The sequence below is a fragment of the Harpegnathos saltator genome, unplaced genomic scaffold (assembly GCF_003227715.2).
Source record: "Harpegnathos saltator strain DR-91 unplaced genomic scaffold, Hsal_v8.6 scaffold166, whole genome shotgun sequence".
In the NCBI taxonomy this organism is placed as follows: Eukaryota; Metazoa; Arthropoda; class Insecta; order Hymenoptera; family Formicidae; genus Harpegnathos; species Harpegnathos saltator.
This window is the reverse complement of record NW_020229946.1, coordinates 900506-917875: the sequence shown is the minus strand read 5'-3', so window position 1 is coordinate 917875 and position 17370 is coordinate 900506. Positions and strand designations below refer to the sequence as shown.

The 17370-nt window shown below is 39.5% G+C and overlaps 1 protein-coding gene across 1 annotated transcript; it reads right to left on the bottom strand.

Annotated features, from left to right (window-relative positions):
- Positions 1–10435: 10435 nt before the first annotated feature.
- LOC105184948 (uncharacterized) lies at positions 10436–11535 on the bottom strand. The gene is made up of 2 exons (XM_025296963.1): positions 11140–11535; positions 10436–10900 (listed from the first exon to the last, which is right to left on the bottom strand). The coding sequence occupies exons 1-2, from the start codon at positions 11533–11535 to the stop codon at positions 10436–10438; spliced, it is 861 nt and encodes a 286-aa protein (XP_025152748.1).
- Positions 11536–17370: the final 5835 nt, after the last annotated feature.

Genomic DNA, 17370 nt, shown 5'->3' with positions numbered 1-17370 from the left:
GACGAATTTGAGTCCAAGGACGCGTTTTTACAGGTCTGACTTTTGAATCTAGAATCTAAGTGAATGTGAATCTGCTCTTTTTCCTGTCTCTCAGAATAGAAGTAATGGTAGAAGTAGAAGTAGTGTGTCGCGGAGGCGGATTACCGCGGTTTTTATAGTGATAATCGGAGGCAGAAGCTATCAGGGTGGGTAGAGAGATGGCCTTTGAGGAAGGGGTGAATTGGTCTTAATGGGAAAAAGTCTCAGCCATTAGCAAAGTTAAAAGACATCGTGGGAGGAGACAGTTAGTTTTTGGAGATATGAATATGGAAGGGCTAAAGGGTGGAGCGTGGGTGTCTCATAGTTTTAGGTGGATATATGATTGGCTGAATGAATTAGGCGCGACAAGCGTGGAGGTGGTGGATTCTTGAGATAGAGAAATGTATACAAGTGACCGGCTGGAAAAATCAAAAAGGCCATAAATCAAAGGCTGAGATCAGATTTTACGACTATCAGTGAAGTAAGCTTTGTTGGTTGACTGATAGGGCACATATGGTTTTGGATTGGGAAGATGTAAGTTTCAAGTTTTAGAGCAGGGATGCTCTGTGTTGCTTTATTTTACTGAAGGTTTGTTAGCGCGGAGTTTCAAATTTTTATAGCTAGGACGACGGACACACTTGGCGAACACTACCCAGATATAAACTTTAATCGAAGACGTAGATTTTTACAACAGGGCACTGTTTCCTGTTATGGAATTTTCCCGAATCGCCTTTCATTTGGCGCGACGGCTGTTCGCTAAATGGGTCTGTTTCCTAATTTATATTTATATATGTATATATTCCTATTATAGTTATATTAGGAGAATATAAATCCGCGAGAGGAAAGAATTTTTACTAATTAAATCTACAGGATGTAACACTATCCACTCCCTTAAATTTACCCGACCACTCACGCTCCCCCTCACCCGACTAACTCTTTACTCATATTCCTTCCTTTTTTTTTTATTATTATTTCCTTCCTCTTTCACTTCTCATACATACACACATACACATACACAGTCAACTCATGGTCCTATCCCCGGTAAAGGGATTCGCATCCCTGACCGAAAAACGGACCGCTCGTCGTACGTCGGTGCCCGAGTAAAGGACCCGTAGGGTCCCTGACCCGTTCACTGACACGCGTGTACGAACGAGGTTCGCCTTACTCTCGAACGAAAAGGTTGCGTTCCTTCTCTAGGACGTAACAGTGCATTATCATGAAGCAAAATCACTTTGTGTTTGCCTTTTTTGATATTCTGGTCTTTTTTCACGCAAAGCTTGATTCAAATCGATCATTTGTTGTCGGTAGCGTTCAGTATGAACGGTTTCGCCAGGTTTTAGCAGCTCATAATAGATTATACCCCTCTGATCCCTCCAAACACAGAGCATTGTCTTCCGTCCATAGCGATTTGGCCTTGCAGTCGATGTCGATGGTTCGCCTGGAGTTACCCATGATCTTTTACGCTTAGGATTCTCAAAATATATCCACTTTTCATCGCACAATTCGATGGAGAAATGACTCTTTTTTGTACTTGGCGAGCAGCATTTCGCAAGTGATTTTTCGGTTCTCCTACTGTCTTTCATTCAGTTCATGTGGAACCCATTTTCCCATCTTCTGGATCTTTCCCATGGCTTTCAAACGTATGGAGACGGCTTCTCGTGTCACATTTAATTGATCCGCGAGTTGTTGTTGCGTTTGAGCGTCATCCTCATCCAACAATGCTTGCAATTCGCTGTCTTCAAACTTTTTTGGTGCTCTTCCACGTTCTTCGTTTCTCACGTCAAAATCGCCAAGTTTGAATTTTTAAACCACTCAAAGCACTGTGATTTACCAAGAGCACGCTCACCGTAAGCTTCAACAAGCATTCGATCCGATTCTGCAGCAGTTTTCTTCAAATGGTAACAGAAAATCAATGTTGTCCGCAAATCGTAGCTTTTAGGCACAAAATTCGACATGTTCAACGTTATTACAAACTATGCTGTTATATGAAACTTGTATTGTTGTGAGTTGAAAATCTTTGTCAGATGTCAACAAATGGAAATGGCGCCAATGACGCGGTTTGACGGTAACTACATTGACAGCTAGGGCCATCTATGGGCAAATTCCGGCTTCATATTTACAGACCTGGTAGTTCACGCGCGAGTTAATGAGTGTCTGTCCTCTTGCCATCGTTTCCGTGCGATCGGAAGACATTGTGTAATTGTGTCGTTGTGTGCGCTATTTTCTTGCCGTCGCTATTCTTGTGACTGGCATATATATTGAACATTCGTGTTTGTGCCTGCGCTTTCAGGTCGACATTGTACGTGCTTTGTATGTGCCTCTCATCGTCTTCTGCGCGACCGGCGGACATTGTACGTACAGTCTATGTGCACTCTTAAGTCGCCATCCGTGCGACCAATAGACATATACATTTCTTTATCCTCTAAACAAATAATTTTAGGCATTCCAATGTCCCTCAAAAAACGGTGAGCTGAGAGCACTGCAATCAGCGTTATCGTCAGAAGCGCAAGTCTCTGCAGATTCTTTTGTTATTTGAGTGACCAGTCTGAACACGTTTTATAACGGTCGCCTTTGCTCGGCCCTTTTACAGTGCTTATGGTCTATCAAGTGTCACAAATTTGTTTTTAGTGTTTGAATCAAAGTAAAAATACTGTCGTATTGTCGTATTGTAAAAAGATTATATATGTAAGAACATTATAATGGCTGATAAAGAGATAGTCAATCTCCTAAAAGATTGGGGCTTCGAAGATAGCCTTATTCAACATTTCAAAAGTAAATTATTATTATCAAAATGTTATTTTTAACTATTATTAGGTGAGCATATTTTAAAAATAATTAATTAAAATTAAAAATGATCTCATTTAAAATTAACTGAATTAAGTTAAAAGTTATTAACTTTTTCACTTTATTATTTAACTTATAACTTTTTAACTGTATACTATCCAACTCTGATTATGCAGAGTGTCAAAAAAATATTACTCAAAACTTACTGTTAGATATTTGATCATGCACGGTGAATAAATGAATAATTTATTATATTATTATTTTGTTATTAATTTGATATTTGTAAAAAGTGTTTTATGTCCTACATTCATTTCTATACACACGCTAAATTTCTTCGTACTACAGAATTGCAAACTTTCAAAAATTATTGGTCTTCGAATCACTTCAACTGCATCTTGAATTCTCTGATGTAATTCTTATACATTATTTATATATTGATTGTTAGTATTATAAATATTATTAACTTAATAAGCCTTTTTCCTTGAAGCCTTTTTTCCACTACCCCTATTACATGAATTATTTTTATATATTATATATTTATTTTAATTAAACAAACGTTTTTGACAATTAATTACTTTTTGGTATCTATAGCACATGCAACTGATTTCACTCTATGGCAAAATCTAACACACGATTTAATAAAAGAATTGATTCCAACGATTGGTTTAAGAATGTGCTTCATAATGAAATGGAAGAAACATTTTTCGATTTCAAATGATGTAATTATATTTTTTTCGTATTATTACAAGATTTTTTAATTTTGTAAATAATTTTATAAATATTGTATTATAATAATATATTAGGAGTACAAATAAGTTTCCGCCGTTTGATAAAAGATGGTCCCACCAGAAGGTTATGTTGAAATTGTCAGATGTAAAACGTAATATCGTAAGTTTGGACATCTGGTAACAACATAACCTTGAAGTATTAGTGACTCTGTATCAGCATCACATAATTTTTTTCGTGCGAAAATGTCAAATTTTGTGCCGAATAAGCGTTATTTGCGGGAACTTTTGATTTACTTCTTTAATTTGAAGAAATCTGCAGCTGAGGCGCATCAATTGCTTGTAGAAGCATATGGTGAGACTGCTTTAAGTGAGAGAAGTTGTCGTGAGTGGTTTCAAAAGTTTAAAAACGGTGAGTTTGACGTGGAAGACAAAGAACGTAGTGGAAAGCCGAAAGTGTACGAAGACACGGAATTGGAAGCATTATTGGAGGAAGATTCGTGCCAAACGCAAGAAGAACTTGCACTTACATTAGAAGTGACTCAACAAGCAATTTCACATCATTTAAAATCGTTGGGAATGATTCAAAAACAAGGAAATTGGGTTCCATATGAACTGAAGCCGAGAGACGTTAAACGCCGATTTTGCACGTGTGAAATGCTGCTTGCCAGGCATAAAAGAAAGGGTTTTTTGCATCGTATAGTCACTGGTGATGAAAAATGGATCCACTACGATAACCCAAAGAAAAGAAAATCATGGAGACCACCTGGCCATGCTTCAACATCGAAAAAACTCATGCTGTGTATTTGGTGGGATCAGCTTGGTGTCGTGTATTATGAGTTGCTCAAACCGAGCGAAATCATTACTGGAACTCTCTACCGAACACATTTAATGAGATTGAGCCGAGCACTCAAGGAAAAACGCGCCCATTATTACTCCAGACACGACAAAATTATTCTCCTACATGACAACGCTCGGCCACATGTTGCAAAACCGGTCAAAACCTATTTGGAAACACTTAATTGAGAAGTCCTACCTCACCTGCCGTATTCACCAGACATTGCCCCTTTCGATTATCATTTGTTCCGGTCGATGACACATGACCTCTCTAAGCAGCGCTTTACATCATATGAAGATACTAAAAATTGGGTCGATTCGTGGATAGCCTCAAAAGATGAAGAGTTCTTCCGACGTGGTATTCGAATGCTGCCAGAAAGATGAGAAAAGTAGTGGCTAGTGATGAACAATACTTTGAATAAAACGTAATGTACCGTTCTTTCACAATAAATTTCTAATTTTTGATAGAAAACGACGGAAACTTATTTGTATTCCTAATAGGAACAAGACCATATAGCTACCGATACAGTGAGCGATAGTTCTTGCGAATTAAAAGAAAACATTGAGTCGTCACCTTTGAAAAAACAAAAATGTTTTGTTGGAACACAGATGTATAAAAGACTTCAACGGCCTACTGTCCGTGAAATATTAAAAGAAAGTGAACAAGGTCGCTTGATATTACGAAGTTATTTACAAACCAAGACACTGTCCAAGAAACATTCCAGACATATTCTTATTGAATTATTAACCTTACATTTATTAAATACTGTTAAAGGGTAAGTGAAATGTTTTACTTTTTAGTATTAATATATAAAATATAATTTTGTTACAAGTGAAGCGTTGGAGATAAGCATCAAATGGTTGGAAACTAATCGAGAACCGTGGGAAGTGGTTGAAAGCCACTGGAAGGCTACTGCTACTATTCGTTTGCAAGATAATCGAAACAATCGGAATACCTCGCTATCCGAAATATTAGAAAAATGGCCGATTTTAACTCATCTAATGGACTGGTTATTAATAGTCCAGGATTTTGAACATTTCAAATTAAGTTCACCAGAAAACGTTATTAGTCAGTGGCCTCTATTCTTCCAAAACGTTTTAAAAGTTTGTCCTCTTGAAAAGAAGAAAATTGCTCGAGTAAATGAACTATTACAAATAATAAGAAATGATCAAAGCGATGGTATGTTATTTGTATATTATTATACAATAATTTTTATGCAGTTATAAACTTGAAAATATAATTTGTATAACGTTTTCGGAAACAGAAATTAAAGCTATTGCGCAATTGTGTGCACTGTCATACATGATTCCTCCAAGAGGACGAGTTAAAACAAACAACAAAGAAGGGTCATTGGAAACCTTCAATGATTGAATCTGAAGAAAATCTTGTTGTACATGTCAAGGTATGATTAAAAGTTTTATTTAATTTTTTCAAAAAATAATGCATGTACTTTATAATCATGATTTTTTCAGACTGCTGGAGATATAAGTGATATTCGACAAAAACGAATTGATGCAATGTACCAAATGAATTTGACACTTCAACCATATATTATTGTCGTAATACCTACTTTGGCAGAAATATCATCGTTTTTTATATCTGTTGACAAGATCTTATACAACATAACATCTGCGTTTAGAGCAATCGACACTTGCTTCAAAATCTTTCATATGCTGAATATCGAATATCCGGCAACAGCTCATCATATATGGGTACTGATCTAACGTGAGTTGTATAACTTTACAACAAAATACGGTAAAAGTGGGGTTTAGGGGGACCACCTCCAATGAGCTTGTCATTGATATATATTATCAAGGATACTCTACTGAGTGACATTCAAGAGGTTTTAGCCGTCACTCATTGTTTGTTAAAAAGTAATTAACAAAAGAAATTTCATAAATAGAATGTAATTTTCCGACACCGTGTATATATTTAAGGAATGAGCACATGCTATACACGCACTACATATGAATATATTCACCGCACTACGAAACTTGTTCTGTTTTGATTATTTCTATTGTGTATATTCTTACTTGGTATGTTTCATATTATTACTCTCAGTTGTTCTTTCGTCGTTCAACTAGTTGGTCGCTTAAGTAAATCTAAGAGTTACGTAAATTTTCAAGATGTATTAGGAGCGCAAAAAAGTTCTGAGCCCTAGATTTCATACTACTGAAACCACAATTTAAATTGCATTAATTTTCCCACCCTCTTGCGGTTTTAAAGCAGTGACATTTGGTCTTTCGAAACATCGTGCGATTTGGCGTTTGATGCACATAACCTTAAAATCAGCAGTGTTCACGATGGCAATAACAAAAGAGCATATTCGATTTTCCATCCACTTCGCGTTTCATCTGAAGAAAAATGCTGCTGAAGCCACTGAAATGATCTGTGTTGCATATGGAGAGAACGCTGTAAGTTATGCTACGTGTAAAAGGTGGTATCAAAAATTTCGCCAAGGAGATTTCAGTCTTGAAGATGAACCGCGACGCCCTCAAAAGACTGAAACGGACGGACTGCAAGCATTGTTGGATATAAACTCTGCACAAACTGAAAAGGAGCTTGCAGAGCAACTTGGCGTTACGCGACAAGCCATTTCCATACGTTTACATGCAATGGGAAAAGTTCAAAAGGAAAACAGATGGGTTCCGCATGCACTGTCCGAAGACAACAAAAATCGACGGCGTGACACGGCACTCACTTTGCTTTCAAGGTTTCGGAAAAAGGATTTTCTGCACCAAATCATTACAGGTGAAAAGTGGATACTTTATGATAATCTGAAGCGTGAAAAATCATGGGTTGACCCTGGTCAACTTTCAACATCGACGCCAAAGACCAATATCCACGCCAAGAAGGTTTTGCTTTGCATATGGTGGGATTGGAAAGGTGTATTGTATTACGAGTTGTTACAGCCGGGTGAAACAGTAACGGCAGATCGCTATCAGCAACAATTGAGCAATTTGAGCGATGCGTTTGAAGAAAAGAGGCCATTTACTGGCAAAGGACATCGTAAAGTGATACTGCTTCATGACAATGCCCGACCATATGTTGCGAAAGTGACTCAGGACCATATCTTTGCGTTAGGCTGGGAACTTCTCCCGCACGCGGCGTATAGACATGGCGCCTTCTGATTATTACCTATTCCGGTCTCTGCAGCATTTCTTGGCTGATACACATTTTGTGACACTTGAAGAGATACGAAAATGCATTGATGACTTTATCGCCTCGAAGCCGGTGAGCTTCTACTATCAGGGAATTCGCAAGCTGCCCGAAAGATGTCAAAAGGTCATCGATGTAAACGGGGAATATTTCGTTGATTAATATAGTTTTGTTTGTTTTTAAATAAATTTTGAATTTTGCAAAAAAAGGCTCAGAACTTTTTTGCGCTCCTAATATTTACATGAATATTTACACATGAATATTTATGACGCATAATTTCGACAGTTTATGGAATTCCTTATGTGCAGAAAAGGTCGTTCGAAATGAGATAATATATCCGCGATGTAAAAAATTATTAAAAGCAAATAATCCACTTGAAAATCGTTTATTACATTGCACAAACAAATATTATAAAGTTACTAAAGGTCGAAAATGACAAAGAATAACGTGCAACTTCAAAATTAGTAGTATATTTCACGGAACATGATTTTCAAGAATGCACATGGATTTGACTGTAATTTGCCGTTTTATCGGCTATTTTCTAATGATGCAACCACCACGACAGTCATTTTTAATGAATGAGTTGCAAATAGATCAACATTGTATTGTTGATTGGACGATTTTTTGTCGAGAAGTAAGTAATATACTGCTTGTTACTTATTTATTTGTGCTTGTTAATGAATAATATTACATTAATTTGTTAAATTATCTCTAGTTATTTCAACAATGGATTGAAGATAAACAAATTCCAATTGGCGGAGTGAATAAAATTGTAGAAATAGATGAAGCCAAAGTGAGAAAAAGAAAATATAATACAGGATGTATAATAAAAGGACAGTGGGTTTTTGGTGGTATAGAACGTGATACCAAAAAGTTTTTCATTTTACCCGTACCGAATCGACGTGCTGATACTCTGCTATCTGTTATTAAAAAATATATTGCACCTGATTCTATAATATTATACATACGGACCAGTGGTGAGGATATGATATTTTGCGTAATTACGAAAATTATACTTATAGAACAGTAAATCAATCAAGAAATTTTGTAAATCCAGAGACTGGTGTTCATACACAGAACATAGAAATATTGTGGAGAGATATGCGAGCAAAAATTCCTCGATATGGTATACGAGATTATCATTTTACGCATTATTTTGCAGAATTTATATTTAAAAAAGCATACGATTTTGACAAACATATTGATAGTTTTTTTCGAAATTATGAATTTAATATATCCATTAGATAATCCGAACATGGAATAAATTTCTTTATATACATTTCTTCTATTAATAAAGGGTGTCTCAAAATGATCTGACATTTTAAATTGCGCGCCATTTTTTTTGTAACGAACATAGAATACTAATCTTTGACAACTGGCATCAGGAAGTATTGAGGTTTAGTCATGAAGAATTACGATCGAGCAACACATAGAAATTATGAAAATTCACTACAAAATTGCAGACGAAGTTTCATGGTGGTGTCATTTCGCACCGCGGCGATGTGAATTGGCCACCAAGATCGTGCGATTTGACGCCATTGGACTTCTTTCTTTGGGGTTTTCTGAAAGGAAAAGTGTATGCCAATGATCCACAGACCATTCCGGAGCTCAAGGAAGAAATTAGACGCACCATTAATGAAATTAGTCCGCAATTATGCCAAAATGTCATTGAAAATTTTGTCAAAAGAATGAACGTTTGCAAACAGGATCGAGGCGGCCATTTATCGGATGTTGTTCCACATATAACCTCCATGTTTGTACCTTATATTAAAATAAAAACATTCGTACTTTTCAAATAAGTAATATGTTTTATTAATAAATTAAAATGTCAGGTCATTTTGAGACAACCTTTACATATATATAATATAAGATTATGTAACCTAATACTAAGTATAATACTTTCAATTACTATTAAAATGATATATATATATAAAATAGTATACGTATATGCGCGGGGGAGGAACGGAGCCCCAAAAAACCTAACCCTAACCTTTTTTTTTCTTGATAAGGAGGAAATCCATCATGGATACCCTGACCCTCGGGGAAGGGTTATGCCGGACTCCTACCGGCTAAAACCTCCCCGGGTGGCGCTGCGAAGGGACTTGGATCGGGGCCCCAGTGCCTACGTAACTGCGATTGGGGCCCCGAGTCCAGATAGACTATCATTGTCTTCTCCGAAGGGTGGATGGGGGAGGGGGGACGCGAGCCGGAGCTCATCTTCGACCGCCGCCTCCCAGGGGGAGGAGGGAAGCGATCCAAGGATCGCTTCAACCACCGCTCCCCCTTCCACCCCTCACGCCCTGCTTTGTTGGGAAGGAGGAAGCCGTCCAAAGGGTCTGCGCTTCAACCACCGCTCCCAGCCAGGCGGGACGCCGCCAACAAGATGATGTGCGGCTGGCTGATCCACCTTCTCAGCCAGCCGCTCTTCATTTGGAGAGGTTGATTGAGGTGCTGGGAACCCCCGCCCAGCACCCCACCCTCCTGCCCGGCGGTTACGGGGGGAAAAAATCTTATCCCCTAGCCGCCGGGCATACCCGCCTCTAAGAGGCGGGGAGGCGTTAGAAAACCCCTCCCTTCATGCCCACCTTATTGTGGGCTTTGGGTAGGGTGGTTGTTGGCGATTATCGCATCACTCTCCCCCCTTTACCCTCATCCGACCCCTGTCCTCGGGGCCGGCGGTCGGCTGCGGGGTGAATGGTCCACCCCCTTCCTGCTCTTCTCACTGCCATAAATGGTGCATAAGATGACTGCGCCATTCCTACCACCATTCCTGCTCCTGCGGGTCGTTGCGCCCTCCCTCGTTTCACTACTTTCTGGGAGGGGGGGGCACCGCGCACTGACATGGGTGCCCTTCTTTTCCGCTGTGTCGGGGGAGATGCTATCGGAGGTGGAGGGGGTGCTGGTATCTCCATCATCCTGACAGCCTCTTCCGCAAAGGAATCCGCATCCCCCTCCCTGCTCCTACTCCTCGATCCGCGCCAAAGTCGGAGTTGCTGTCGTCTTCTCTGCTTCTCTGCTTCCAACCCCGGCCTTCCGCCTGCCGGCATGTCTCCTCCGCGGCCTCCATCTGTAAGATGACTGCCTCACAGAAGGAGGCGAATATCCTCCATTTTCTCTCGCTCCCCACAATTGCGTTCACTATCGTGGGGAGCGAGAGATCGTGTCCCAATCCCCGGATCACGACTCCGCGCTCGGCAGCCCATGCCGGGCAGTCCTGCAGTGTGTACTGCACGGAGTCGTGATCAGCATCGCAATGGTGGCAATGCGCTGTACCTTCCTTGCCTATTCGACACAGGTACTCACCGAAACATCCATGTCCGGTGAGCACCTGTGTCATCCTGAATGTCAAGGTCCCGAATCCCGTGTCCATCCACTCCTGCAGACAGGGGTGGACGGTATTCCTCCCGTATCTGGTGTTCTCCAGGCGTCTTTGCCATCTCCAGAGGAGGAGCTGTCGAGCCTGGTGCTTCATCCGCTGTATAGCCCCGGCGAGTGCCTGACCTGCATCCTCTGTTTTCATGAGCTCCCCCTCCTCATATATATATTACGGTACATGAGGGCGAGGAGCTCCAGGGGAGGCATGTCCGCCAGGACCGTCGTCGCCATGTGAGATACCGTCCTATATCCTCTAATGACTCTGACCGCCACCGCCTTGTGCGCTCTACGCAAAAGCGCTTGCAGTGGACGGCTGGCGGCCAGAGCCTCAGCCCATACCGGCGCTCCATACAGCGCCACTGAATTAAGTATCCCAGCGTGGAGGCGACGAGCCTTTCTGTCCGGTCCCCCGATATTGAGCATTAACTTGCACAAGTTGGCCGAAACCGCCCTCAATCGGAGAACCAGACGGCTTATATGCTCCTTGAAGCACCAGGTGCCGTCCAAAGTGAGGTCCAGATATTTCATCTGAGCCTCTATCGGGACCCTGACAGCCCCCACCCGTATCTGGGCCTGGGGTGGCTTCACTCCCTTCTTCCTATATAGGAAAATCGCTTCCGTTTTCCTTTCAGCCATCGCCAGACCCAGATTACTGATGGCACGCACAGCGCATGCCACCGCAATGTTGGCCTCTCGCAAGGCATCCCCCTAGTCGTTCCCCCCAGCCAGTATGAACGTGGCATCAGCGTAGCATATCATGCTACTGCCGGGGGGGAGGGCTGTTCGGAGGACTGAGTTGTATCCGAGGTTCCATAGCAGGGGGCCCAAGACAGACTCCTGCGGAACCCCGCAACTCATCCCCCTCCCGCGCACTTTGCCGTCGGCGTCCTTCCAGCTCAAGCGCCGACCCCTGAAGTAATCCTCGATGACGGCCACGAGATAGGGTGGGAAGCGGAAATAGTTCCTCATTGCTTCCACCACCCTACCCCAGGGCAGGGTGTTGAAAGCGTTTGCTATATCCAAGGATACAGCAACCGCCACCCCGCCCCTCTGCACGATGGCCTCCGAGAGGGTACGTAGGTGCAGGATCGCATCTACTGTTAACCTTTCCTCCCGGAAGCCATATTGGCCGTCATCGAGATTCGGACCTTTCCGGGCCATATGCTCCGTGAGACACCTAACCCTAACCTAACCTAACCTAACCTAACCGATTTATTAGTTATGAGTTAGGTTAGAGTTAGGTTTTTTGGGGAGGCAGAGCCCCTCCCCCGCGCATATACGTGTGCTATTTACTATATTTCTTTATATATACTATGTGCAAAAATATACACATGAGTTCTCATATACAGGGTGAAGAAAAAATCCCGGGACCCTTGAAAATTTCGAAAAATATATACTTTATAACAAATATTTTCAGACAAAAGTTGTAGCGTTGAAAAATATCTATTTACCGATCTTAACAATTTGACCTTGGGTGGCATCATCAAGGTCAGGACAAGGTTACCTCGGATTTTTTAAATGGAACCCCCAATTTTTATTGCATATTCTTATAGCCCTTCTTCAGACCTTTTCAAAGCACTATGGTTTTATCGAATTTGAATAAGCTGTTCTGAAGTTATCGAGTTTTTTAAAGTAAGATATCTAGCCAACTAAGGCAAGATCGGAGGATGATCCGGCCAACTAAGGCAAGATCTTAGGATGATCCAGCCAACTAAGGCAAGATCGGAGGATGATCCGGCCAACTAAGGCAAGGTCGGAGTGATCGAGCCAACTGGGACAAGATCGGAGGATGATCCAGCCAACTCGTAAAAATAATTGTGCGATTAACTTCCAGGCGTTGGCTGCTATTGGCTTGTCCTAATTTCGTTGATTGATTTATTTCAGTTATTTATTTATTACAACTATTCTGCTGTTCGATGTTTATTTCTTCCATTTACTCATTTAATATTCGTTACAGTTTAGTAAATCGCAAACTCGACTGAATTTCCTCTATTTTTTTGAAAATTATTAAGAAACAGTTTAAAGCTAGTTATAAGTTGACTTAATTGCACTTCATTCCGTGCTCATTATTATTCTTCAGCACTGTCTTTACAATAACTTTGAATTGATCCAAATATTAATTTAGTCGGTTAGACTAAATCTTACCACTTCTGCTTGTCAATATGGCAAGTATTTCAGAACGAGAACGCATATCTCTTTTGATGATGAGAGGATGAGATGATCGACTAAGGTCGTACAATAATGTGAGGCGGCTATTTAATGAAACTTTTCATAATCAGGGTAATGCCATTTCAAAATCTACCGTTGAAAGAACGATAAGACGTTTTCAGAAAACTGGAAGTATGAAAAATCGTGCAATACCAGGTAGGCCAGTATCAACAACAAGTGTAGAAAAATCATTAGGTGTTCTACAATCCTTTATCGAAAATCCGCATGATTCGACCCGCAAAGTAGGACAGCAACATGAAATAGACCAAATGTCTATGCTTAAAATATTGAAAATGAATAAATTTCATCCTTATAAGATCCATCTTGTACAAGAGCTAAATGAAGATGATTTTGAAAGGCGCATTGAATTTTGTGATTTGATGATGGAAAAATTAGCCATAGATTCTAACTATCTATCAAATGTAGTATTTTCAGATGAGGCAACATTTCAGTTAAATGGCCATGTTAATTGACACAATTGTAGATTTTGGTCAGATACAAATCCTCATTGGATTGAAGAAACACACACGTAGTATCCACAAAAAGTGAATGTTTGGGTAGGCATTTTGAATAATGTTCTCATAGGTCCATTCTTTATTGACGGAAATCTAACAGCGATAAAATATGAGAATATGCTAGGAAACGAAATAGTTCCAGCGATACAAGCAATCATGGATGATAACTTCGAGCATACATGGTTCCAACAAGATGGTGCCCCCTCACATTACGGAAGGGACTTCCCTAATTATCTGGACACAGTGTTTCCTCATCGATGGATAGATAGAAGAGGACCTATAGAATGCCCTCCTCGATTTATCACCTAACGATTACTTCCTGTGGGGCCATTTAAAAGATAGAGTTTACAAAACGAAACCACAAAATTTGGATGACTTACGAAATCGAATTCTTGATGAAGCTGCTCTCATCCGTGCTGATTACATTCAAAAAGCCGTTTCATCTTTTTACGATAGATTAGCTTATTGTCAAACTGTTGATGGCGGACATTTTGAACAATTACTTTAAAGCTTTCTAGTATTGTCTTAGTTGGCCGGACAACTCCCGGCCTTGCCTTAGTTGGTCGAATCATCCTACGATCTTGCCTTAGTTGACTGAATCATCCTCCGATCTTGCCTTAGTTGACTAGATCATCCTCCGATCTTGCCTTAGTTGGCTGGATCATCCTCCGATCTTGCCTTAGTTGACTAGATCATCCTCCGATCTTGCCTTAGTTGGCTGGATCATCCTCCGATCTTGCCTTAGTTGGCCGGATCATCCTACGATTTTGTCTTAGTTGGCTGGATCATCCTCCGATCTTGCCTTAGTTGGCTAGATATCTTACTTTAAAAAACTCGATAACTTCGGAATAGCTTATTCAAATTGAATAAAACTATAGTGCTTTGAAAAGGTCTGAAGAAGGGCTATAAAAATGTGTAATAAAAAGTTGGGCGTTCCATTTACAAAATCCGAGGTGACTTTGTCCTGACCTTGATGACGCCACCCAAGGTCAAATTGTTAAGATCGGTAAACAGATCTTTTCCAACGCTACAACTTTTGTCTGAAACATTTTTTTATAAAGTGTATATTTTTCGAAATTTTCAGGGGTCCCGGGGTTTTTTCTCCACCCTGTATATGCAATATTTATACAACTTCTTTTGTTAATAACTTTTTAATAAATAGTAAGCGACGACTAAAACCTTTTTAGTGTTATTTAGGAAGGTGAGTTCTATAACATGTATCAATATGAAAACTATCGGAGGTGGGTCCCCTAAACCCCACTTTTACCCAAAATACGATAAAATACCGTCACATATTTTAGAAATAATGAGTACGTTGAAAAATTTTCTTTAAAATTTATGATAAAGTTTAAAATATTATAAAAGTTACAAATATTATTATTCATATAACCGCAGTCTCATATATAGTTACTTTTATTTGATATTTAGAAACACATAGTTCCTTATAATTTATATTTAATTATTAATCAAGTTTATCTCATTTCTGCGATATTAAGTATAAAAAAAGACATTTTAAGTAATTTATAAAAATATAGTTAATTCTAAAATTTTATTTTTTTACATTCTATTTTAATTAATAATATTAATTCAAATAGAATTATATTAAAATTACAATTCTATTAATAATTAATAACTAAAAATTTTTATAATGTATTCTTGCCCATCTTGCTTCGAATCGTATGGCTCTATTATATGTTTGAAAGCACATTGTAAATTAAAACATCCTACAAAATTACATTCTTTTTTTCGATGTCAACAAGAATTGTCAACAAAAGTGTCAACAGAATTGTCAACAAAATGTTATGTTCTCGCACTTTTAGTGATATTTATAGTTTTCTTAAATATTTATCCAGAACTCATTTAGAAACTAATATTAAAGACAATATTGAAACCAATAATAAGACATTTTGCAATGATAATAATGTTTTAGATATTGATAAAGTTTCATGGAAGAGATCACATTTAATAATTTGTCCTCACAATCAATGCCTTCTACTTCTTGTGCTATTAGTAATAGCGATAACAATTTTAAGGACATAACTGTTGTAGAATTTACAGAAAAGATCGCACAAATTTCATCTGTATTTATTGCAAATTTATACTCTCGACCATCATTACCGCGTAAACTTTGTCAAGATATAATAGAATCAATAAAAAACTTTCTTAATTGTGTAAAAATTTTAAAGGAAAGATATAAGTCAATTGAGCAGAATCCTAATGAAGATTTAAGTATTATGTTTGATATTTTAAGTAATGCATTTGCAGATCATTCCTCAGAATATCAAACAATGCTTTTATTTAAATCATTAAATTCTTTAATAGTACCATAAGAAATATGCATCGGCGCATTTATTGATTCTAAACTTATGAATACTGCTAAACAAATGCTCGTGAAAAATCGAAAAATATGCATTGTACCTTTTGAAAAGTATTAAAGACCTTTTTAGAGTTGCCAGATGTATATAACAAAATAATGTCAAACATTATAAAAAATGAACAGAACAAAATAACAACAAATATATTCCAATATATTCCAAAATGAAATATGGCATTCTATTATTAGATGTACAACTTTGCTTCCGCCGTTTTCCTATAGATGGCTTTAGCGGTAAGCAGTGGTCGAAATAAATAGATTATAGACGTCATGCAATGAACTTGAGCATCTGTCAACATAACCCCATAGAAACATTAGTCGATTTGTGTCTGCATCATAAAGTTATTCTCGATCGAAAATGTCAGTTTACGAGCCAAATTCTCGGCATTTGCGGGAGGTTTTAATTTTCTGCTTCAATATGAAGAAATCTGCGGCTGAGGCTCATCGAATGCTCTCAAATACTTATAGTGAGGCCGCTATTAGTCAAAGAACGTGTCGTGAGTGGTTTCATCACTTCAAGAACGGTGATTTTCACGTCGAAGATCGGCATAGCGGTGGAAGAGAGAAGGTTTTCGAAGATGCAGAATTGGAGGCATTACTTAATGAAGACTCGTGTCAAAGTCAAGAAGAATTGGCACGATCGTTGGTAGTGACTCAACAAGCAATTTCAAAACGCCTCAAAGACATGGGAATGATTCAGAAGCAAGGAAATTGAGTGCCGTACGAGTTGAAACCGAGAGATGTTGAACGGCGTTTGTTTGCTTGTGAACAGTTGCTTCAAAGGCAAAGACGGAACAGATTTCTGCATCGCATCGTGACTGGGGACGAACGCACAGTGTCCCATCGCCACCTAATACGCCCTCCTTCTTTTATGGTAGATCCCCCTTCGGCGCGTTGCAAAAACGTATCCAAACACCCGGGGGCAGCCAAAATATAGCGTCGACCCCGAGGCTTATTTATATGATTTGCACCGGATAAGGAGGGGCAACGGTGGAGGCCGGCATACATGGACAGCAGGTCTTAAAGGATAGCAACCTTTGACCTTGAGAAACCACCAGCTTATACCACTAGGTACAAGTAACAATGCCTCTCTCTGTAGTCGCCGTGCGCTCAGGATAGCACTAGAGATGTCGCTTCCGAACGACATCTCTCAATGTTATCTAGGGAGAGGAGAGTGTCGTGAGCGTGGAGCGTCAGGTAGCTCAGTGGTCTAGAGCAGTCGCCCGGCAAGCGGAAGACCCAGGTTCGATTCCCGGTCTAGTGAACTATACCGCGCTCTCAATATTTTTCTCTCTTCGGAACGAAAATAAGATGTAGGTCCCGAATGCACGGCGTCCCGTCGCCACCTAGTAGGCCCTCCTTCTTTCATGGTTC

Bases quoted from the DNA above. Each gene is read 5' to 3' on its own strand.
- LOC105184948 (XM_025296963.1), bottom strand. From the start codon at position 11,535: ATGGCTGAAAGGAAAACGGAAGCGATTTTCCTATATAGGAAGAAGGGA. The intron at 10,901-11,139 runs GTATCTCACATG...CCCTGTCTGCAG, and splicing joins TCATTAGAGGATATAGGACG to GAGTGGATGGACACGGGATT.